At 40.6% G+C, this 24,271-nt stretch overlaps 1 protein-coding gene across 5 annotated transcripts in view; it reads right to left on the bottom strand.

Moving 5' to 3' along the window:
* Positions 1 to 219: 219 nt before the first annotated feature.
* The window catches only part of TMEM156 (transmembrane protein 156), a 214,070-nt gene continuing 190,018 nt past the window's right edge, over positions 220 to 24,271 (bottom strand). For 2 of the 5 annotated variants that reach the window (XM_058430285.1, XM_058430286.1), the window contains 3 exons: positions 22,293 to 22,412; positions 19,517 to 19,600; positions 15,741 to 15,932 (listed from right to left, as the gene is read on the bottom strand). In XM_058430285.1, the coding sequence (XP_058286268.1) occupies positions 15,853 to 15,932; positions 19,517 to 19,600; positions 22,293 to 22,412 (284 nt within the window). In that variant the 3' untranslated portion in view covers positions 15,741 to 15,852. Of the gene's footprint in view, positions 1,966 to 5,326; positions 5,433 to 15,740; positions 15,933 to 19,516; positions 19,601 to 22,292; positions 22,413 to 24,271 lie in introns of those variants that run through there. The other 3 variants (XM_032135535.2, XM_032135536.2, XM_058430284.1) reach the window with 3 other exon arrangements.

Below are 24,271 nucleotides of genomic sequence, written 5' to 3'. Positions count from 1 at the left end.
AAATTGCATAATATCCATACCTCACAGGGTGTAATGCCCCTACACTACTGCCGAAAAATCCCAGACCTGAGTTTGACTCACCTATTATTTAGGGATACACAGACAAGAAAAAGTGAGACTACTATAATTCCGTTTGCCAAATCTTCAATCTCTAAATTTTACGATTAGAATCTCAATTTGTGATCTAGAGAAAAAAATAATCGAATATCAGAAAAAAAAAACCTCTGTGTGCTGCAATATTCACGCCTGTTAGATTGCTTATGTAGGAAGGGGAAAATATCTTTTCCTTCTACCCTTTTAAATTCAGAGTTGAATCCTCTATAATAAAAGATTAACCAGAGAAAAACATAGTGATTTATTTAAACAAGTTCTACGTAACACAAGGGCCATCCTTAGGAAGTGAAGATCAGAGGAAACAGTTACACTTGAGTGTTTTTAGTAGTAGGTTTGATGAAGAATGGAGAGAGACTTGCAGAAATATGATCAGGCAAAAAGAGTACTAGATCTAATAGGAATAGATGGAGGGAAACTTAGCAGAACCCGTTTGTTCAGATTCTCCTCTGTGTCTCTGTGTCTTGGGAGACAGGGAACCGCCTTTCCTCTGTGGATAGAGGAAGAGCACCTCTCACATGAAGGTCCTATGATGTGTTTTAGAGGAAGGTCAGCAAAGGTTTTATTACCTGCTTCCGGGGAGAAAGGTGGCAAAGGAAGGTCAGAGTAATATTTCCACTTGAAATTTGCCATTTTCTCAAATCCTTCAGCTTAAAAAATTCAATTTGCCAAGGTGCCATATTTTTGGGCAGCATGTCCTCAACCCCATCACTGATTATTAAATCTGACCCTGCAGTTAACCCTGTAAATCAACTCAGATAAGCAATTGTAACCATATAATGATGGCCAGGAGATTAAGTTCCACCTTAACTCTGGAAAAGCATTTTTATATTTTAATGTTAAGAGCTGCCCTCTTGTCTATATGTGCTTTTTTATTGTCATTAATAACTATAATTATGCTTGACATTAATAATGGCTATAACAAATATGAAAGCCAAAAGAATCAAAGGAAACATTTTGCTATTAGATTTAAGTACTTAAGTATTTTATTTAAATTTGTTTTATTTTGGTATCTTTGATTTTTTTTTTTTTTTTTTTTTGAGACAGAGTCTTGCTCTGCGCCAGGCTGGAATGCAGTGGCGTGATCTTGGTTCACTGCAAACTCTGCCTTCCAGGTTCAAGCGATTCTCCTGCCTCAGCCTCCTGAGGAGCTGGGACTACAGGCGCGCACCACCACACCCAGCTAATTTTTGTATTTTTAGTAGAGACAGGGTTTCACCATGTTGGCCAGGATGGTCTCGATCTCTTGACCTCATGATCCTCCCACCTCAGGCTCCCAAATTGCTGGGATTACAGGCATGAGCCACCGCACCCGGCCTCTTTGAATTTTTTTAAAAACATCCTGGTGCCAAAAGGCAGCAAGATTCATAAATGCAAACAAACATATAAACAAACAACCAGACCCTCTTAAATAATCTGTGAAATAAAAATAATCTATCTGCATAGGAAAAAATTATCAAATCAGCATCTACAATGTGGCCCAATAAAAGAAAGGGTTTTCACATTTGATCCTGTTTTTGGTTCCTCAAAATTAAAATCTTGACTCCATTCCGTGCTGTATAATGATAGATTTTTTTTTAAGAAGAGAGAGAGTGGGAATTCTCTTGCTGTTTCCATGGGTTTCATCATCTTTTTTTCCATGACTCATAATGGCTTCTTGCAAACACTCTTGTTCCCTTGATCTCATGGGTCGAATGAATGCTCTTAAGCCAGTTTTCATCAACCAGTCAGCATTCCTCCTGCTTTCCAACTGTGCATCCTCGGCTGGACACAAACATTTTCCAGTCTACTCGTACGCAAAATAAAATTATGAGTATTCTTCAGAGGGCTCAGTCCAAGTTGCCCAGGGATATTCTGAAGATTTAAATAAAAGCAAGAAAATATTATTCACACAAAAATTTTGTTAAGTGTTACTTGAATTAGAACTGGTAGAAAACAATTTTAAAACCATTTATTAAAACTATGCCTTATAAGACCACCAAAAACTGTCCTCAAGTCTCTGACTCAAGGCTCTTTCAGGGCAACCTGACCGCCTCAGCCTCCCAAAGTGCTGGGATTACAGGCGTGAGCCACCACACCCTTCCATGACTTCTTTTCCTTTGGGTAGATACCCAGTAGTGGGATTGCTAAATGGAACAGTAGTTCTATTTTTAGTTTTTTGAGAAATCTCCATACCGTTTTCTGTAGTGGCTATACTAGTTTACGTTCCTACCAGCAGTGTATAAGAGTTCCCAAAGTTGGGACAGTTATTCTCTCTTTTCAGGGTGACCCCAGGGCTGATTCTGTGTTACGCCATGGCACCCCCCGTTATATCCCTAAGAAGACAATGTGCTCAGTGATAACAAACTTCCCAGCCTAGGACCAAGGAAACCTAGAGTCTCCTCTAACCTCTGCTGCTACAGCATGTTTGGTTTATTTTCTTTATCTGTCAAATGAAAGTGTAAATGTTCATGCCAGCTTCTTTCAATTATAACATTCCATGATTCTAACACAGAGACATAGAAATTGGGATTTATTCATTTACTTAACAAATCCTTATTGAACATCTAAAGGCTAGGCATCATGTCCTCTGAAGGAGGAGTCTCTCTATCATGCTCCCCAAGTCCCTCTCTTCCCATGTGAACACCTCTATCATGTTACTTGGGTCTTTATTGGAATTAGGGCTTCTCTAATCTGACTCCTCCATTGACTATATTGTTGTTTTCGCCAATGAGTAGGATTCTCAACATACAGTAAGTGGTCAAAAATCATTTGGCGAATGAACAAAGAAAAAGGAACTCTTCAGATGCAAAGATAAGCATCCCAGAACGAACAACCAGAATGAGAGGTCTCAAGCGTAATAATTTCCAGTAATATTTCATTGACACAATCATATGACTACACTATATGCTGCTGAGCCAACAGCAGATCCTGGTTGCACTGAGACCCAAAGTACTAAGACCTGCCTCTCTTTAACCTTGAACACAGACAGATCCTTGGCACTTAGTTTCAGTTTGGCGTATTGCGCCATCTACGCTGGATCCCTTTGGCTGCCTCTCCCAATCTGCCCTCCACTCATTTCCACCCTACTTGATGCCCTGGGAGGCCAACTTACATAACTGCCTCCACTGGGCTCCAGTGCCCTCTGGCTCTGGCTGGGTTTGGTCAATGGGAGAGTACTAGCACATTAGAGGAAGAGAGGATGGCAAAGTTGGGGTTTGTTTGTACAAATTTATGGGGTACCTGTTAACTTTTGTTCTATGTATATAATGCATAGTGATTAGTGATCAAGTCAGAATACTTAGGGTATCTGTCACCCAAGTACAATACATTTTTGTGTAATTATAGTCACGCTACTATGCTTTCAGACATTCAATGTATTCCTTCTACCTAACTGTACATTTGTACCCTTTAATCCATTTCCCTTCATCCTCTCCCCACAACTTACCTTTCCCAGTCTCTGTTCTCTATCTTTCCACTCTACCTCCATGTGATCAATTTTTTTAGCTCTCACCTACAAGTGGAGAACATGTGATATTTGCCTTTTTGTCCGTGGCTTACTTCACTTGAGATAATGACCTCCAGTCCCATCCAAGTTGCTGCATATGGCATGATTTCATTTTTTACAGCAAATATTTCATTGTAGATATGCACCACATTTGTTTATCCATTCACCTGTTGATGGGCACTTAGGTCCATTCCATATCTTTGCTATTGTGACTAGTGCTACAATAAACATGTGAGTATAGGTATCCCTTTGCTATAGTGATTTATTTTCTTTTTCTGTTTCTTTCTTTTTTTTTTTTTAGACATGGTCTCACTTTGTCTCCCAAGCTAGAGCACAGTGGCGTGGCATGAACACAGCTCACTGCAGCCTCAACTTCCCAGGCTCAAGTGATCCTCCTGCCTCAGCCTCCCCAGCAGCTGGGATTTCAGGCACATGTCACCACACCTGGCTAATTTTTGTATTTTTTGTAGAGACAGGGTTTCACCATGTTGCTCAGGCTGGTCTCGAACCCCTGAGCTCCAGCAACCTGCCCCCCTCAGCCTCCCAAAGTGCTGAGATTACAGGTGTGAGCCACCACACCCTGAGCTGATTTATTTTCCTTTGGGTAGATACCCAGTAGTGGGATTGCTGAATGGAACAGTAGTTCTATTTTAAGTTTTTTGAGAAATCTCCTACTGTTTTCTGTAGTGGCTATACTCTTCCTACCAACAGTGTAAAAGAGCTCCCAAAGTTAGCATAGTTATTCTCTCTTTTCGGGGTGACCCCAGGCTATAGTGTCCCTTGACCAAATGTCACAGCTCCTGTTGGACAGCCCTCTTCACACACTGCGTGTGTGTGTGTGTGTGTGTGTGTGTGTGTGTGTGTGTACATGCATGCATGTCTGTCTCTGTCTCTGTCTCTCTGGGTTTCTTTCCCCTTTAGTCTTAAAGACAGTAGCAGGGCCCCACTATTCCTAGTCTCAGGGTGCTGCATTCTCCCCTTTCGTTTTTCCCACACTCTAGCTTAATATGCCCTTCATTAAACTCATCTCAAATTATTCAATTTGAGTACAATATCAATTTCCTGATAGGACCTTGACTGATAACCACCCACGTATTCTGAAGAGTAAATGATATAACCAATTACCACAAAGCACAATAAGGGGGATGCTAATAAATGCTAGTTTCCCTCCCCTTCCCTGTTATAATTTTTATACCCCCTACAATGGCTATTCCTAGTGCCTTTAACATGATTGCTACTTAAGAAAGATTTGATGAATGAATAAAAAAATTTCAACAATTTTGACCATACTTTTAGACTTAAATACATGGAAATCAATATGCATTAATTTAGATTATCAGATGTTACATTTAGAGAAGTTTTTATTTCAATAATTGGGGAGGAGGCAATTTGCTTTACACATCTCATTCTCTATTTTCTCATAGTCTAACTAAGTTATAGCTCAACTCCAGGAAAAACAGGGCCAAGGGATAAGCTAACATCTCAGGAGCAGTTTAAAAGACTAAGAGATTAGTTTAACAGACTAAGAGATCCATCTACTGATCCTTCCTAGATCTTAGAGAAAATAGTCATTTTATTTCATGTCATCTAATTCATATGAACTGACTTTGCAAATTCATCATTTTCTACCTCCTACCAGACAGAAATGGAGTTTGGGATCAACTGTGCATCCTTGAATCTATCTGTGTTTATAATGAATAAAGTCGATAAAGCCAAATCATCGCTCACCGTGTATATTGACCTCACTGATGCACTGTGGAAGTAACTTATAGTTCTGGTATTGGGGGAAGCACTTCCTGGACTTCATCCAAAGGCAGCCTCTGCGTGGTCTCTGCTATTTAAGAAGGAGAACTGTTTTAGTCTATATGAAGCAAACAGCAAAAAGACACATGCTTATCCTAATGCAGTAAGTGTAGTAAGAGAACCATGCTTACCTCTAGAAAGGATTTTGGGACTTTCTACCCTCACTAATTTTCCTGCCTACCTCTCTAACACCTTTCATCCATTTCTCTCAACTCCTCACCCTATGTCCTGGGCACAAAGACCTGAAGCATACTTAAGGAAGACAACGTAGAGAACAAATTTAAAGTCCAGTGTCAAGTAGCAAGCAAAGAATCTTAGTTTGGAAACTGACTGCAAACATTTTATTCTATCACATTTTGTTGAAATATGTCCCTAAGGAGAATATTAATGATGTCTTTGATCTCAGGGACAATTTTACCAAGAAGCAAATTACAAATTAGATGAATTCTAATCTGTGTTCCTGCTCGTGACTGTGTGATTTTATAAAATTCTTCTAATATTATCCTCAGCCGACTTTGAGGTGGAAGATGAAACTCTATTTCCTACATTATGGCATCTCGTTCATTCCTCTAAGATCCACGGTCTTGTTTTTCTAGCTTTTATATTGAGAATTGAGTTTTTGTTTCATAGACATCTCTACTTTTGATACAAAACCCTGAACACAGGTGAAATTGAGGTGACCTACAATTTTTTTTTTTTTTAAGACGGAGTTTCGCTCTTGTTGCCCAGCCTGGAGTGCAATGGTGCCATCTTGGCTTACCACAACCTCTGCCTCCTGGGTTCAAGTGATCCTCCTGCCTCAGCCTCCCGAGTAGCTGGGATTACAGGCATGCACCACCATGCCCGGCTTATTTTGTATTTTTATTAGAGACGGGGTTTCTCCATGTTGATCAGGCTGGTCTGGAACTCCCGACCTGAGGTGATCCACCCACCTCGGCCTCCCAAAGTGCTGGGATTACAGGTGTGAGCCACCGTGCCCAGCCGAAGTGACCTACAATTTAAAGAGAAGTTTGGGTGGTTGCTACTTAAGAAGAGAAATCAGAAAGGGAGATTTAGTGTATTCAAGAAAATGATGCTTCTTGTCCATGAAGATGATCAAACACTGGTACAGAAATACTGTTGAAACTTCTCTGGGAATTTTTTTTTTTTTTTTTTTTTTGAGACAGAGTCTCACTCTGTCACCCAGGCTAGAGTGCAATGATGCGATCTCAGCTCACTGCAACCTCTGCCTCCTGGGTTCAAGCAATTCTGTCTCAGCCTCCTAAGTAGCTGGGATCACAGGTGTGCGCCACCACACCTGGCTAATTTTTGTATTTTTAGTAGAGACGGCGTTTCACCATGTGGGCCAGGCTGGTCTCAAACTCCTGACCTCAAGTGATCCACCCGCCTCGGCCTCCCAAAGTGCTGGGATTACAGGCATGAGCCACCATTCCCTGCCTCTTGCTTTCTTTTTTTTTTTTTTTTTTTTTTTCTGAGGAGTAGTGGGGAGGGATTCACTGCCTTCTATATCCAGAAGGTCAATATTCTTGGCACATAGTAGGCTCACACACAAAAAACTGTTTTTGGAAGAATTTATTCTGAATGAGCCTGAGCAGCCTTTCACGTGTGTAAGCACCAGCCACTTGTATTTCCTTTTCTGTAGGCGGTCCAGTCTTACCCTTCACCATTTGCCTACTGGATTGTGGTCTGTTTTTCAATTATTAGAAACTCCTTATTTACTACAGAATTAGTTGCTTACTCGATAAACTGCAAATAATTTTGCCCATTAGTTGTTGGTCTTTTATCTTAGCTTGTGATAGTTTTTTTGCTGTGTACATTTTTTTCCACATAGTCAATTTGATGAGTCTCTTCTCTGAGTTTTGTGTCATGATTAGAAAGACCAATTTTGCAATTATAAATGGGTCGTAGCATTGATTCTTCTATTACTTTTATAGTTTAATGTTTAAATTAAAATCATTGATCCATTTAAAAGTCACCCTAATGTGAGTGTGAGATCTTGATTAAGTTAACTTGTCCTAAATTAGTATTCAGTCATCCCAATACCAGTCAGTTAGTAATCCAGTACCTTGATGTAATGAGTATCTCTCCTCTATTCTTCTATTTCAATTTTTTTCTGGCTATTACTCACAGTTTACTTTTCATAGGGATATTGAAATGAACTTTTTATTTCAAAAGATATTATTTTTATTTACTTAGGAAGAATTAGCATCTTTATATATTCATCTTCCTCTTCAAGAACATGATACACTTTTCCATTATTCAAGTCATGTTTATGTCACTCAGCAGCATTTTACTGAAGTTTTCTTCAGAAAGATCTTGCAAATTTCTTATTAAGTTTCTTCCTAGTTACTTTATCTATTTACGATTGTTTTAAATGCAGTGTATCCTCTAACTGGTTATTGTTTAAACTGTGCTACTGGATTGCTAATGTTTTATTTAGGATTTTGCATGGATATACACAAGTAAGATTTCTCAATGATCTACCTGTTGTTTAAATAGGTAGATCCTATTGATTTTTAAAATATTTTTGTACCCTGTCCCTTACTGAATTTTTCTTTTTTATGACTTTTTTTTAGGGAATTATCTTAAGTTTTCCAGGTACGCAATTGTATCATCTGCAAAATAAGTGATCATTTTACCTATTCTTTCCAATTTTGAAACTTTATATTTCTGATCGCTTAACTAACTGTGTTGACTAGTACTTCCAATACAATGGTAGATAAAATGGCAGTAGTGGACAACCTGGAAAATTTCTGGCTTGGCAGGGCACGCTTTTAGTGTTTCCCTATTAAACATATTTCTGGGGTTTTTTGTTTGTTTGAGAGAAATATATTTTATCATTTTATCATGTTAAGGAAGTATATATTTGTCTTATTTTTATTAGAAGTTTTAATGAAAAATGCATTGTATTTTGTCAAATGCATTTTTAGTATAACCAACCATTTATCTCTTTACATCTATAAATATGATGATGAGTAACAGGTTTTCTAATGCTAAACTGTCCTGTAATTCCTGGAATAGGCCCCCTTGATCAGGCAGGAGTGTGTGTGTGTGTGTGTGTGTGTGTGTGTGTGTGTGTGTTATTTTTAAACTGTGCTACTGGATTGCTAATGTTTTATTTAGGATTTTTGCATGGATATACACAAGTAAGATTTCTCAATGATTTATTTATTTTTTCTTTCTTTCCTTTTTTTTTTTTTGAGACAAGCTCTTGCACTGTCACCCAGGCTGGAGTATAGTGGTGCCATCATGGCTCACTGCAGCCTCAAACTCCTGGGCTCAAGCAATCCTCCTGCCTCAGCCTTGCAAAGCCCTGGGATTACAGGCATGAGCCACTGCATCCAGGCTGATTTCATTTTAGACTCAACCTTTCTTGGATTTGAATATTATTAATAATGTTTATTTCAAAAATAGAATTAGGAAATATCTTTGGTCTTGCAACAGTTTAAATACCATTGGAAATACCTATGTCTTAGAGATTGGTTACATTCTCCTGTGAACTTCTCTTCCTGTTACTTTTTGAAGGAGGATCACCCGAGGTCAGGAGATGGAGACCATCCTGGCCAACATGGTGAAACCCCGTCTCTACTAAAAATAAGAAAATTAGCTGGGCGTGGTGGCGTGTGCCTGTAATCTCAGTTACTTGGGAGGCTGAGGCAGGAGAATCGCTTCAACTCACTCGGGAGGTGGAAGTTGCAGTGAGCCAAGATCATGCCACTGCACTCCAGCCTGGTGACAGAGCTAGACTCTGTCTCAAAAAAAAAAAAAAGCAAACTGCCATGCTGTGAAATGCCTATGGAGAGGGACTCCTGGTGGTGACTGCCAAGTGGCCTCTGGGACCTGAGGGCGGCCTCCAGTGGACAGCCAGGAAGACGCCAAGGCCCTCAGTACACAGCAATAAAAGAATTCTTCCCATAACCCAAGTGAGCGTAGATGCATAGCATCCAGATGGGAATACAGTCCAGCTGACATCTTGATTTCAGCCTATGAGACCCTAAGCAGAAGATCCAGTTAAGCCATGCACAGATATCTGACCAACAGAAACTGTGAGATAATAAGTGTGTGCTGTTTTAAGCCACTAAGTGTGTGGTAATTGGTTACACAACAACAGAAAGCTAGTAAGTACAGTGATCCACAGACCCTTGGCCTGAAAATCAACAGAGGTAGTTATTTAGAATGCATGTTGCAGATATATTGAATTAAGAATCTCTCTTCATAGAAGCTTAGGAGCCCGGATTTTTATAGACATCCAAATTGATTCTGATGCACATTAAAGCTTCAGAATGAATTTACCACGCAAATATCAAAGCATCTTATAACCCACAATTTAACATTTGACATTGTTCTTTTGTTGTTGTTGTTTTTGTTCTTGTTTGAGACAGAGTCTGGCTCTGTGGCCCAGGCTGGAGTGCAGTGGCACGATCTTGGTTCACTGCAGGCTCCACCTCCCAAGTTCAAGCAATTCTCCTGCTTCAGCCTCCTGAGAAGCTGGGACTACAAGCATGCACCACCACACCAGATAATTTTTGTATTTTTAGTAGAGATGGGGTTTCACCATGTTGGCCAGGCTGGTCTCAAACTCCTGGCCTCAAGTGATTCGCCCACCTCGGCCTTCCAAAATGCTAGGATTACAGGCTTGAGCCACTGGGCCCAGCTGAGATCGTTCTTTATGAAGGTTAAGATATCAAAAGAGCCTATTCATGAAACTAAATAATTATCCAAGGAAATTAACAGAGTTCTTTTGGTTGAAAAGCCAAACTGCTGGTTTGGCTGGTGTTTGCTGGTATTTATAGCATAAAATATAACTGTAATTTACAACAGAAAGCGATTGCCTGTCAAAATGATTGCCTAGTCTAAAGTAATTCTCTAGTGGGGCATTATCTTCAATTTCTTTCAGTATCCAAAGTCATGTAACTTATATGGTAATAGCAAAACTTCTAAAAATTGATTAAAAGGCAAAAAGGTAGGCCATATGTCATTTTAATGCCTTCTTCAGAATAGCTAAAATGGGTGGAAATTTTTTCTAGTTCTTCTTAAGAAATACAATTTCTTTCAAATAATTTTAATTCACCAACACTAGTTAAGGCAGTAGGAACAGTCAGAAATATTTTAAAACTTCACGGCAGTCTTTTCATGAATATGTCAAATCTCTGAAACAAACATTTCTATGACTTCTTTTCATAAACTTCAAAGAGACTTAAAAAAATATTTTAAAATCCCAGTCTGAATTTTGACCTGGCTGAATCTAGTGAACAGAATGGATTTTCAGGAGTAGAAACTGATTAAAAATAAAACTCCATGCCTTATGCTCTCAAATAAAGCCCCTATCACACTATCCCTGACCATGCCCAGGCAGCCCTCGGATGCTTCTTCTTTTTCTTCTTTTAGAAAATGATTTCTATCACTTTTCAAAGGTGCTTTATATCCATGACATCTGGTATCTAACCTCAACTCATCTTTCCCAAGTAACTTTTGATTCCCACTGAGTAATGGAAACTTGCAAGGTGTTTTTCTTACTTTGGTCCTGATGATTTTCATGTCAAAGACAAGGTCCATCTCCCACCATGAAGGCACATCTAAAACTTCCTCATCCTAGCCAGCCTCTCTTGACTGCTAAGGGAATGTGCCCCAACCATTTTTTTTATGCTCTTATCTCCAAAACTACTTGTTCAGTAGTTTTGGAGATAAGATACTACTCAGTAGTTTTGGAGATGAGATAAGATAAGTAGTTTTGGAGATAATAACCATGTAAACTGCATTTTACACGGTTACTAAATTGGAAAGCCAAAAGTAACTTTTAAAAAAAAACAAGAAGGAGTAAATAGGGTTAGGTGATCACACAGTATATGTCCCTCTGTGCCCTCCACTTCCCAAACAGAGACGTTACCCAACTTTGTTGTAATTACTCATTTGTGTGCCTCCTTGAGCACAAAGATTGTATTTTGGGCACTGTTTTATTCCCTAGAACCTACCTTAGACACATAATAGGTACTCAACAAATATGGGCTGAATGATCAAAAGAATATCATTTAACGCCTCTGTGCCTCATTTTTCTCAGTAAGAGGGTATGGGTTCAGGCAGTTCAAGGAGCAATTCTAGAGGGCCACCCATGATTTGGGGAGTAAGAAAAATAAAATGGTCCTCTGATTTTAATCTATAAAATCAGCACATGATCAGCGCACAGACACATAAATTCATCTTCAAAAAATTTTCCCCAATTCACAGCTAGTTAAATGTTAGAACCTTTCTGTTAAATGAGCTTGTCAGGCTACCCCTAAAATAGGGAGAAAGGTCTCAAGCTGTCTGCCAAGGAATGCATTTTTTTTTCTTTTGAGACAGGGTCTCGCTCTGTCACCTAGGCTGGAGTGCAGAGGCACAATCACATCTCATTGCAGCCTTCACCTCCCAGGCTCAAGGGATCCTCCCACCTCAGGCTCCTGAAATGTTGGATTACAGGTGTGAGCCACTGCACCTGGACTGGCAAGGGAATGCATTTTAAGACCTAACCAACAACTCTTTCCTGTGATTTGACTTCCCACATGGATCTGTCTTGGGAGAGAAAATGCACGTTTGCTGTCAGAAGTGTTTGATCTGTATTTCTCTCAATTGTATCATTCTTTATGGATTAATGCACTGGCCTTGAGGTTTTATAAACCTGTTGGTGTGAACTGCATTATACAATGGATCCTTCTTGATGTGCTGCCATTGCAGGAGGCTAAGTCCCCAGGCCTAAAGGGAAGCACTGGACCAGATAGATTTACCGTCATGAGGCACCTGTGCAGCCTTGTGGGCAGCAGTGGCCAAGCAGCCAATCCTGACAGAGTCCTGGCCTTGCCCCACACATTCCATTCAAAGTTTTGGCAGTGGGGACTGACACCTGCACAACCAAGATCACTTCCCTGTGGCTTTTGCAAAGCTAGTGTGGCTGCCTTGAGGCTAAAAGGAGGAAAATAAAGGTAAGGATAAAATGAGATGAGAACTGTGAATTTTGGTATATTATACTTGGAAAAATAGAAAGCACTATCAAGCACAAAAAATATTTTCACCAGCATCTTTTTAAGCCCTCCCAGGGGGCATGCACAGAATTTAGTAGGAGCCATATATATTCAGCAGGGGAGGCCTATGGGTAGCTGACCTTGGAAATGATGCCCCTAGCTCCTTCTTTTCTCCATCACACTTTGGGAGATGCAGCCATCATGACTCTTCATGGAAACTATGGTAATAAATGTCTAAACTGTTATCCACAAAGTACTTGGGTTTCCTCACAAGAGCTTCTCCAAAAATGAAGGAATTCAGGTTAATCTTCATAGATTACTTAGGTCAAGACAGCTGTGAAAATTTTCTGATGTTTTAGTGATTCTTATTCAGTTCTGTGACCTGGCTTCAAAAAACCTTCCAGTCCCCTTATTACCAGAGAAATGCAGAACTTCAATATTGCTATACATCATTCTGACCTTTTCATCACATAAAAACATTGACAGTTTTCTGTAAGCCCAAGATAGCGAGTAGCCTTTTAGGGCTAACAGAACCAATTACGGCCGCTTAAAATAGATTTCTGTTATCCAAGGTGCCAACTTCCTCCCATGTTCAAAGCTCCATCTGTTATTAACAATGATCCTAAAACTAGTCATCTGCTCCAAGTCTAGTCAATGTGAAAATAAAATGAGGATGGAAAATAAATGACTGCAAAATTTTTCAGATTAACTAAAAAATAAAAAAAAATCTTGAACTGACAGCTGCCAATATTCTGAGCCACTGATTCAGTTTCTGGTTAATTCACACTGCAGATATCTTTAATACTCCAAAGGATAAAACCGATGAAGCGTTTAACCATTTTCTTTTTATTATTTTGGATAGGCATAATCAAAAGTTATAAGTTAGAGGTGAAAGCATTTGAAAGGCTTTTGTAAGACAGCAGCAGCCATTCTTTCAACACAGTCAATGTAGAGTTGTATTTATTTGGCAAATATTTATTGGGTACCTACGACGTGCCCATATATATGCATTATGCTATGAGCTGGGGATGAAGTGATGAGTATCATCAGTTAGTGTCCTTGACCTCAAAGAGCCAACTGGCTCATGGGAGAAACACTAATCAAATAATAACACAAAGCACAATAACACAAAAACGTAAAATAGCAACAGTGATTGTTGCTGCAAAGAAAGATGTACGGTGTTATGAGGGTGTGTAATAAGGAGAATCGACCTAGTCCAGGAGGTCTGAAACAACTTCGTTAATTAAGCCAAGATCAGATGGGAAGGATGGGAGCTAACGAGACAATGTCAAGGTGGGAGGGGAGCAGGTTTGTAGAGGGTGGCAGGAGAGGCGGGATGGTTCAGGCAGGGACAATCTATATTAAGATGAAGGAGATGTTTATGTGCACATGTTTTACCATCAATTCTTCCTGACCTGGCATAAATGCCTGTCACATAAAGGCATTCAATGAATAACTAGGATAAATCATCCTATTCCGCCTATAGATTCTTCACATTTGTGAATTTCTTCCTGCAAAAAGAATCATCCTCTTCACTTTGATCCATTCTGTAACCAAGCAGATGGCTGTAACCTTTCCTGTTTTATGAACCTAAATCTGTATTTTAAGAGTCATAAATAAGATAGTTAAGCAAGTAAAAATTAAATTTTCATGTTATCTTGCTTGGTTGCAGGACATCTGGCACCAGTAATTTATCTTCTCATCTGCAGGAAGTTAAAACCTGCTTAGTCTTTATTATACTGGCCATAAACATGTTGCAAATTATAATTTTACATTGCCATTAGTTTTATTTTGGTGTAATATAAATTATGGGGTCATCCACTTCCTTTTGACATTTAGTAATTCTCTTTCACAATAAAACTCTGTGTTCTTTTGCTTAATGTTCCCTCAGAACCCACCCACATTAACTGCAAGAAAATTTCAGCCAATGCCACAATGAGGATGACTCACACTGTCATACACAAGCTCTTAGGACCTTATATAGAGAAAATGTTTCGTCTCAGTTTCCAGTGTTAAATGCAAAAGAGCAGGAAGACTTTTGATCCGTGGCTTGAACCCCCAGTCCCCCAGTTCACTGGCGTGCTGGAAAGTGCATCAGTTGGACAGAACTGAGTTTGAACCCTGGCTCTGTTAGAAACCAGCTATGAATCAGTTACTTAAACTCCCTTATCTTCAGTTTTCTCATCAGGAAAAAAATGGATTCTTTTGAAATCAAATGAAATGATATGCATGAAAGTACAGAACATACGGAAGGTGCTTAATGAGATATTAGTTTCCCTTCTCCTATGTCAACCACAAGTAGACTCTCCTTAACTATGCTGGAAGCTCTATAAAGGCAGGGACTGTGCCTATGGTATGTGCCATTGTATCACCAACACTTAGTATAATGGCTGGCCCATAGTCCGTATTCAATAAATATTGGTTAAATACTTAATGGTTGTAATGGTTAATATCGAGTGTCAACTTGACTGCACTGAAGGATGCAAAGTATTGTTCCTGGATGTGTCTGTGAAGGTGTAGCCAAAGGAGGTTAACATTTGAGTCAGCGGATTGGGAAAGGCAGATCCACCCTCAATCTGAGTGGGCACCATCTAATCAGCAGCCATGGAGGCCAGAATAAAAGCAGGCGGAAGAACGTGGAAAGATTAGACTGACTAAGTCTTCTGGACTCCATCTTTCTCCGTGCTGGATGCTTCCTGCCTTGGAACATTGGATTCCAATGTTCTTCAGCTTTGGGACTCAGACTGGCTTCCTTACTCCTCAGCTTGCAGATGGCCTATTGTAGGACCCCACCTTCTGATCATGTGAGTCAATACTCCTTAATAAACTCCTCTTTATAAAGACTCGGCCTAGAGTTACTTTTGCATAGTTTTCAAAATCCCTTCTTCAAGACAGTCAATGTTTTTTATGATTCTTTGATATCCATAGCCCTTCTACAAAGCGTGCTATGCCTTCTTTAATAAAGTGGAATTCTATGCCCTGTAATTACTCTGTCTCTTTATTTGTTGTCATATTTCCCAATCCCTCAGACTCATTTCTGGCTCATCTGCTCTTTTTACTCTATACTCATTTCCCTTTAGGGTTTGCGAGATTTAATAAGCTTTTATAGTGCCAGATATTATGCTAGCAACAACAATCCACAGATAAATACGACAGAGATCACCTGTGTGAAGATGATAGTTAAATGAATAACTATCATTTAACTATCCTATTAGTTTTGTCCCTCTAGAGAATCCTGACTAGTCCAATGGTGAAGAATTTCAAGTTTTAAGGATTTCACTCTTTTTGATGGACATATAGGAGAGATATGAAATGAACTTTTCACTGACCCATGCAGCAGGAGTGGATGGAAACTCTGATCCCGGAAACCTGATGTTGTCGATATTTATTTGGCAGTCCAGCATGTGGACATATCAGGGGTGATGACAAGTATGCAGAAAGCCAGAAGAGCAGATATTATCCCCTCTCCCTGCTTCCTGGCACCTGGAGTGCCGCTGTATGGCCTCCCCTCATACTCCTCCTTGGAGTTTGCAATCCTGAGGAGAGATGCAAAGCTGCAGGGTAGTCATAGGAGTGGCCCCAACAGTTCAGAGGGGGGTGACACCAGCAGGAGCATTCTCACCAAACCACTCCCGACATGCAGCTTGGGCTGTATTTTTGGTTTCCTGCCCTCCCCCACCTTAATGCCTGTTTATTTTCCATGCTCAGATTCCCCAGCCTGCCTGTGGTTTCTATGGGCTACCTACTAGTTTTCCAATAAATGTCCTCTCTGCAGTCAGTCAAGTGGGCTTCTATCATTTGCATCCAACGATTCAGATTCTAATCCACTCCTCCTGCCCCTGGCTTTGGTTTCTCAACATGGTCAACCCATTAAGCACTGTTTCTGTGGGTACATTTTAAAGTTACTTTTTTTGAGACACAGTCTTGCTCTGTTATCCAGTCTAGAGAGCAGTGGCGTGACTGTGGCTCACTGCAGCCTCGACTTTCCAGGCTTAAGCAATCCTCCCACCTCATCCTCCTGAGTAGCAGGGACCATAAGCATGTGCCACCACACCTGGCTAATTCTGTTTGTTTTTTGTAGAGATGGGGTTTCACTATGTTGCCCAGGCTGGTCTTGAACTCCCGGACTCAGGTGATCCTCCCACCTCGGCCTCCTAAAGTGCTGGGATTACAGGCGTGGGCCACCACACTTGGCCTAGAGTTACTTTTGCATGTTTTTCAAAATCCCTTCTTCAAGACAGTCAATGTTTTTTATGATTCTTTGATATCCATAGCCCTTCTACAAAGCGTGCTATGCCTTCTTTAATAAAGTGGAATTCTATGCCCTGTAATTACTCTGTCTCTTTATTTGTTGTCATATTTCCCAATCCCTCAGACTCATTTCTTGCTCATCCGCTCTTTTTACTCTATACTCATTTCCCTTTAGGGTTTGCGAGATTTAATAAGCTTTTATAGTGCCAGATATTATGCTAGCAACAACAATCCACAGATAAATAAGACAGAGATCACCTGTGTGAAGATGATAGTTAAATGAATAAGATGGAAAGTAGATTAATGCCCAGCCAGGAAACATAAGCTCTCACGCTTCTCAAAGCAAGGAGGAAAATATTTGAGACATATAAAAGATGGGGATTTGATTCGGTTTGACATCTCTTTCTACAGCAGCAGGATGCATTTATTCCATCAGTGTCCACCGTGCCCCTAGAATGTGCCAGGCACAGTGTGGTGCCTGCATCCTGGTAATCTCTCCTTATTTCTCTCTTGTAGGATGAATAAGCTTCTTTTGGAGGTACGAGCCCATTTATCTCTCCCTCTCTCTTTCTCTCTTTTTCTCTCTCTCTCTCTCTCTGTGTGTGTGTGTAACAATACTCGCTTTTAAATGCATGAACAAATGGAGAGACATCCTGGAATGTGTGGCTAGTGTCGACGACAAGCTGCTTCTGCTGAATGTGACACACAGTCACCACTGCTTTGAACTATATTTTTTTTTCTACCCCTGTTACTGCATCTCCAGAGAACCATGCTGACACATTTTTCCCTACATTCTCACTGCTGCCTATAATCCATCACTACAAAGAGAGGCCTTAAAAACGGCACTCAAGGGAGACGTGATTTCCTTTCCATTTCTCTCTCAGAAAAGCAACTTATAATAGGGAAGGAAAAGATTGCATTTAGGTTAAAGGAATATAAATAAGAAAGAGTCTGCCTCTTTCTCTCTTTAAGATGCTAAGCCTCAAAAGGGTTCTTGGTTTTTAAAAAGGCCATCACCCCTTGACCTACACTAAACATTAATATTATATACCTGGTAATAAAGCCAGAGGATTTTTAGTGAGAGCTATTAAAGGGAAAGGATGGCTAAGACAGGTTTCTTTGGTGGATGAAAGTCACAGGCTCATAAATACAACTTTATGAGGTTAGTCTTGTGGTTAGCTAGTACTTAAAATTTGTGATTCCCTCGACTATATGGGTTGACAGGGGAACTATGGACTTTTTCTCAGACAAGACTGCAGTGCACAAAATTACGACTTGAAAACAGAAACGACCAGAATTCCTAAGTTGACCAAAAAGCCCCACAGAACTGTGTTAAAACATTCCTCATATTTGGATACACGTACTGAGTAAGAGGGGAGCACAGGGGAAAATGCCATTTTCTCCTTTTAAAAATTAATTTTGCCATTTAAAACAACATTATGGCTTTTAATTTATTAATCAAACAAGATTTTCATTGACTGGACAAAATTTCCACCAACTTACCCCACATTTAACTGGTGTCAAATGATTATTTAGCTAACGCTTATTATCAGTCATAGCTTAATAATTTCACTGCTAATGCTGGGTAGAAAGCCTAAATTTTTAAAGTATTTGAGCTCCTTATGTGCACTGAAGCTAGGGTTCTGTGTATCTGCTAATTTAAATGGCTAACAAAAGCCCCCAGTGAACAAAGTCCCCAATGAAATGTGCTGCAAATCTCTATGTCGCTACTGATGCAGCTGTAGGGTGGGGGACTGGAGGTTTGTTCGGCATCCTCCCATTTTTGAAAACTGTTTACACGCCAGACTTGAAGCTTCCTTTTTTTTTTTCTAACTTCTCACAAAGTACGAAGGCGCCTGCTCGCTGGCTGTGTACAAGGAGCTGTGGTAACAGCACTCATAATTCTGTGGTTTTCACGGTCAAGCATATTTTTCTTTTTTTTTTTTGAGACGGAGTCTCGCTCTGTCGCCCAGGCTGGAGTGCAGTGGCGCAATCTCAGCTCACTGCAAGCTCCGCCTCCCGGGTTCACGCCATTCTCCTGCCTCAGCCTCTCCGAGTAGCTGGGACTACAGGCGCCCGCCACCATGCCCGGCTAATTTTTTTTGTATTTTTAGTAGAGACGGGGTTTCACCGTGGTCTCGATCTCCTGACCTCGTGATTCGCCCGCCTCGGCCTTCCAAAGTGCTGGGATTACAAGCGTGAGCCACCGCGCCCGGCCTTCACTGTCAAGGATATTATCTCTCTCTGCTGAAGAAGAGGCCTTTGTCCATGTCACATTCTCCCTCTTTCTCTTTTTAACGTGATTTGACAGCTTGAATCCAAAAGGAGGCTTCACAATTAGAAGAAAGAGATTGAACCACAACGTCTGTGCTAACAGCCCCCATCACTGCTCTAATTAGAATTCCCTTATTCCATTTCTGTTTCTCAGGAGAGGACAGGGGGCTTTTTAATTGGGGCTATTAGAAGTTCTCTTTACACAACGACACCTTCTGCTAAGTGAGGGCTCCAGCGAAAGCCATGCCCACTCTGCAATTACTTCTTGCAATTCTGGGGAATAATGGTATCTTGTCTCATTTAAAAATAAATCTAAGGTTTATCCCTATTGCTTTCTCTCCTCTGCCTACTCACATGAATTTCTTCTTGCCAATTAAGCAAACTTTCCATTATTTAAGGAGATAGTTTAGATTGTTACTGTCCTCTGATAATAAGACATCTTAAACTGGTTTTCATTTGCCCACAGCTCTGTTATTCCAGATACAAGGCTAATTTACACAAGCTCAGATCTCAGATCTTGAGTTTACTCTGTAGTGAAACCATGCAGCTTTGGAATTTCCTGAGTGCTGTTTTGTTTACATGCCACAGAACTTACCTGAAATAACCTGCACATTCAATGCTCTCAGTTTCTCTGAATCACTTCCTCTTAAGAGAACAGATGTAGGTTTTTCTCTATGACCTATTCCCAGAAAAGAAATGAAGTATTTAGATGATAAACAAGCACATTGTTAACATATATTCCCCATGTTGGTTCAAGGGATTACCAAAAAGAATGGAGCCATTCATGGCCAGGTACGGTGGCTCATGCCTGTAATCCCAGCACTTTGGGAGGCCAAGGCAGGCGGATCACGAGGTCAGGAGTTGGAACCCAGCCTGGCCAATGTGATGAAACCCCATCTCTACTAAAAAATACAAAAATTAGCCGGGCGTGGTGGAGCATGCCTGTAGTCCCAGCTACTCGGGAGGCTGAGGCAAAAGAATCGCTTGAACCCAGGAGGTGGAGCTTGTAGTGAGCCAAGATCATGCCACTGCACGCCAACCTGAGCGAAAGAGTGAGACTCCATCTCAAAAAAAAAAAAAAAAGAAGAAAAGCGACAGCTCTTATACACAGAAAAGTATATTATTTATCTTATTTTATACATAGATATGATTTGAAGAATATTTAATGTACATTTAATATTCAGTAACATTTATTGTCCTAAGTAGTGTGATATTTTTTATTACTTTGTATGCTTAGATTTGCAAGCCTTTGAAAATCACTAATTCTGAGGCTGGGCGCAGTGGCTCACGCTTGTAATCCCAGCACTTTAGGAGGCCGAGGCGGGCGGATCACGAGGTCAGGAGATCGAGACCACGGTGAAACCCCGTCTCTACTAAAAATACAAAAAAATTAGCCGGGAGTGGTGGCGGCGGGCGCCTGTAGTCCCAGCAACTCAGGCGTGAACCCGGGAGGCGGAGCTTGCAGTGAGCCGAGATTGCGCCACTGCACTCCAGCCTGGGTGACAGAGCGAGACTCCGTCTCAAAAAAAAAAAAAAAAAAAAGAAAAAGAAAATCACTAAGTCTGTCATTTGGGCAGATATTTGTAAGAATTTCATTTGACTCCCCACTAATGGTGTCCTTCTAGACATTTTTTCTAGCTCACTTCTCTCTCTCTTTGCGTATAGCTTTTCATATGGGAAAATGGGTCAATAAACTCAGAACTATACACTATTTATAAATAACACACATTTACTTTAAATAATAGAATTTTCAAAACTAAATACCCTACATCTTAGTTCTGACATTTTACTAGCTGTACAGCTTTGGATAAACACTTAACCTCTCTGAGTCTCAGGGGATTTTTATCTACAAAATAAAAATAGCATACATCCTGTTTACATACTTCAAGAATCTAGTGAAAATGCTCTGAAAACGGTTATTCTACAAATAAACAGTATTGATTATGTTATTAACCACTGCACAAAGGGCTTTATTACTAAGGTATCAATGAGAACACTTGATATGAAACTGCTCTCAAAAGTATCTGCAACAAATAGTCAAAAGAATTAATTGCAACTTTACTGAAACCTAGAGGCAAACACTTGTTCTGCCTACTGAAATGGCTAACACAGCCTTGCCTGGTAAAGAGGAAAGAGCCTTGGGAAATCATACAACCACCACAATACTACTGTCCCTTAATGAAAACTAATGATGCACTAGACACTGTGGTAAACTTCGTAAGTAATCTCTGTATTTCCTTACCTCAACCCTGTGTGGTAGTGGTGATTATCCTTGTTTTACAGAGGAGGTAAGGGATGCCCACATAATTTAAATAACTTGCTTAATGTCACATAGCTAGTAAGTGGTAGTACTAGGACTCTAACATTAATCCATTTATTATTAGTGCCTATTCTTATAGTGATACATTTTGCACTGTCTTTAAGAGACCAGCTACTCATATTATGAATTGTCCATTGGGTCTGATGGTCATCCATTTTATGCATGGGGACATGCCAGTAGAGCCAGTATTTGCATGGGTACACACCAGTAGCATCATACCAGTAATTTACAACCAACGTCCATCCTGACAGGTGCGTGCCTAGGTCATACGAGTTATTAAATATTTTTAACATCGCTCCTACTGTCCTAATTCCTAATTTCTCATTTCTTTTAGCTCTGCCCTACCAAAAATCTGATACCCCCATGCTTATTAAAGATTGACTGCCTCACACCTGTCACCTACAGCCACTCTGCTCAAGATCTCCAACTCTGAAATTCTTGTTTTTGCGACTGGGTCTTGCTCCGTTGCCCAGGCTGGAGTGCAGTGGCGCGATCTCAGCTCACTGCAACCTCCACGTCCTGGGTTCAAGCTATTCTTGTGCCTCAGCCTCCCGAGTAGCTGAGATTATAGGCTTGTGCCACCATGCCCTGCTAATTTTTGTATTTTTAGTAGAGATGGGGTTTCACCATGTTGGCCAGGCTGGTCTCAATCTCCTGACCTCAGGTGATCCGCCTGCCTCGGCCTCCCAAAGTGCTGGGATTATAGGCATGAGTCACCGCGCTCAGCCTGAAATTCTTTATCCCCACTTCCTGTTCTTCTCTCTCTCTCTGCCCTCACTTCCACTAAGCCCTGCTCAATGTCCAGCCCATCAGCTTCTTCCTATTCACCCAGTCTTTCTTCCTCTCCTACTCACTTGCCCGAGTAGAAGAAAGATGAATGAAGCTCCTTGCATGCTGGAACTGTGTTTTATCTGTGTTTTTATTCCTTGGGTTACCAAGAATCGCCACTTATTCACAGTAGGTGCACAAGAAATGCTAAATTGAACTAAAAAGGAAATTAAATCCATAGAAGAGATCAGGAGTTCCTTGGCACTACAGGGATTATACTTACTCTGCCACTTCTTCACTCTTCTGTGGCCTTCAAGTATTTTGTGGATAGTAAGGATGATCAAAAATATAAAAACTAATAGAACTAAAATATACCAAGTGATCTTCATGGAACAAGTGATATCTGTAAAGAAAACAAATACTGTAAAAACCCAGTAAAATTATTCAACAGATAAAAGGCAACGTGGCAGTGTAGCTGAGTTCTACAACATATTCTGCCCTGAATTGAAAAGCTGAAATTATGATCATCACTGTTACAGGGTCACTAGCTCCCCTGAATTCTTTCTTGATATATTAAATGAAGGTATTATATGGGAAAACTTGAGTAGGTAGCTTCCAGGTATCCATGTAGTTCCAAAATTCTAGGATTCCTTTCACTTACAGGTTATGCTGATATTAGTTTCACTATCCTCGCTGTAACTAGGGTAAGACCACAACATAGCAATCCCAGAATCAGAACCAGTTACAATTCATAATTTTGACCCTGGGCCAGGCAGCCCAAAAATATGTCCTCAAATCAACAAAGATGCAGTGAGTACAAGGAAGATGGGGAAGAAAGAGAAAGGCAGGCAGTCAAAGGACTGGTCTGAGGCATATAAGTGGCCAGGACAATGAATAATCAGACCCTCTTTCCACAGGGTGATAGGCGGTAAGTACAGTGCTTTGCACGCCAATGATCAGATCAAGTGCATGTGTTAATTAAACGTAGTTGCCCTGGCCTAAATTTAATAAGGATACAGGTATAAACTCATTCATTCAGATGACAATGAGGCAACATGGGAAGGATGGTCACCATGCAGCAATAGCTTAGCATGGTCTCCGGTGGTCTCATAAAGACACACTGGCCAGCAGAACCAGGAATCAGTGACTCACACAAGGGTGGCCTCATCGTAGCTAACCCACAACTGTCTACTGACTCATTTTTTTAATTTTAATTTTATTTAATTTTATTTAATTTTATTTTATTTGAGATGGAGTTTCGCTCTTGTTGCCCAGGCTGGAGTGCAATGGTGCGATCTCAGCTCACTGCAACCTCCACTCGCCAGGTTCAAGCGATTCTCCTGCCTCAGCCTCCCAGGGGACTACAGGTGCCCGCCACCACACCTGGCTAATTTTTTGTATTTTTAGTAGAGACGGGGTTTCACCATGTTGGCCAGGCTGGCCTTGAACTCCTGGCCTCAGGCAATCCACCCACCTCGGCCTCCCAAACAGGCATGAGCCACTGCGCCCGGCCTGTCTACTGACTTTCTAAGCCCACTCTGTGTACACTCTTCTTTGCATACAAAACACAGCTAGTACTTATTCACCTTAGCAGAATGTATACCATGTTTATACTCTTGGTATAAACTGCCTTTGTGGGGTTCATAACCTGGGTGTCCCCTTTACAGGAACCCAGATGTACACTAAATAGGCATTAAGCATTCATTTAGAGAGGCGGCTAAGTAGAAAAAGGGCAGAGGTGGATTGGGATGGCAGCACTCAGCCTCCCCAAGACTATTCCATGCTCTTCAGCTGCCAGGCTTGCACTCCTCATGCAGCAAAATAAAAGCATGAAGTTAAATAGCAGAGAACATTGGCAGTGCCAGCAACGATCATGATGGGTCCAAAGACCAAGTTGTCACTGGGCACTGATAAAGCTATGGAAACAGAACCAACTTCATATTGCAATAGCACAAGACACATGATGGGGACCAGACCAGCCAGTGCAGCCACCAGCATGATCTCAGAAGAGTGTATCTCCTAGGGTCCTGTGCTGCCCACCCATCCCTGCAGACTTCTTAGAGAGGAGCAAGAGGAAACAGACAGAAATCTGGGGGGAACATCAAGGAACAGTTTAAATTATTATCTCAGAGTAAATTTGCCAGACTGGATTACATTTAGTTTCACCCCCTGATGGAGAAGGCTTTTACTCCCACCAAAGTACAAAGTTTGTTGTTGTTGTTGTTGCTTTGTTTTTTTGGTTGGCTTTTTTGTTTTTGTTTT

Source organism: Hylobates moloch, unplaced genomic scaffold, assembly GCF_009828535.3.
Source record: "Hylobates moloch isolate HMO894 unplaced genomic scaffold, HMol_V3 SCAFFOLD_17, whole genome shotgun sequence".
In the NCBI taxonomy this organism is placed as follows: domain Eukaryota; kingdom Metazoa; phylum Chordata; class Mammalia; order Primates; family Hylobatidae; genus Hylobates; species Hylobates moloch.
The sequence above is the reverse complement of the archived record's forward strand: the minus strand, read 5'-3'. Positions and strand labels throughout refer to the sequence as shown.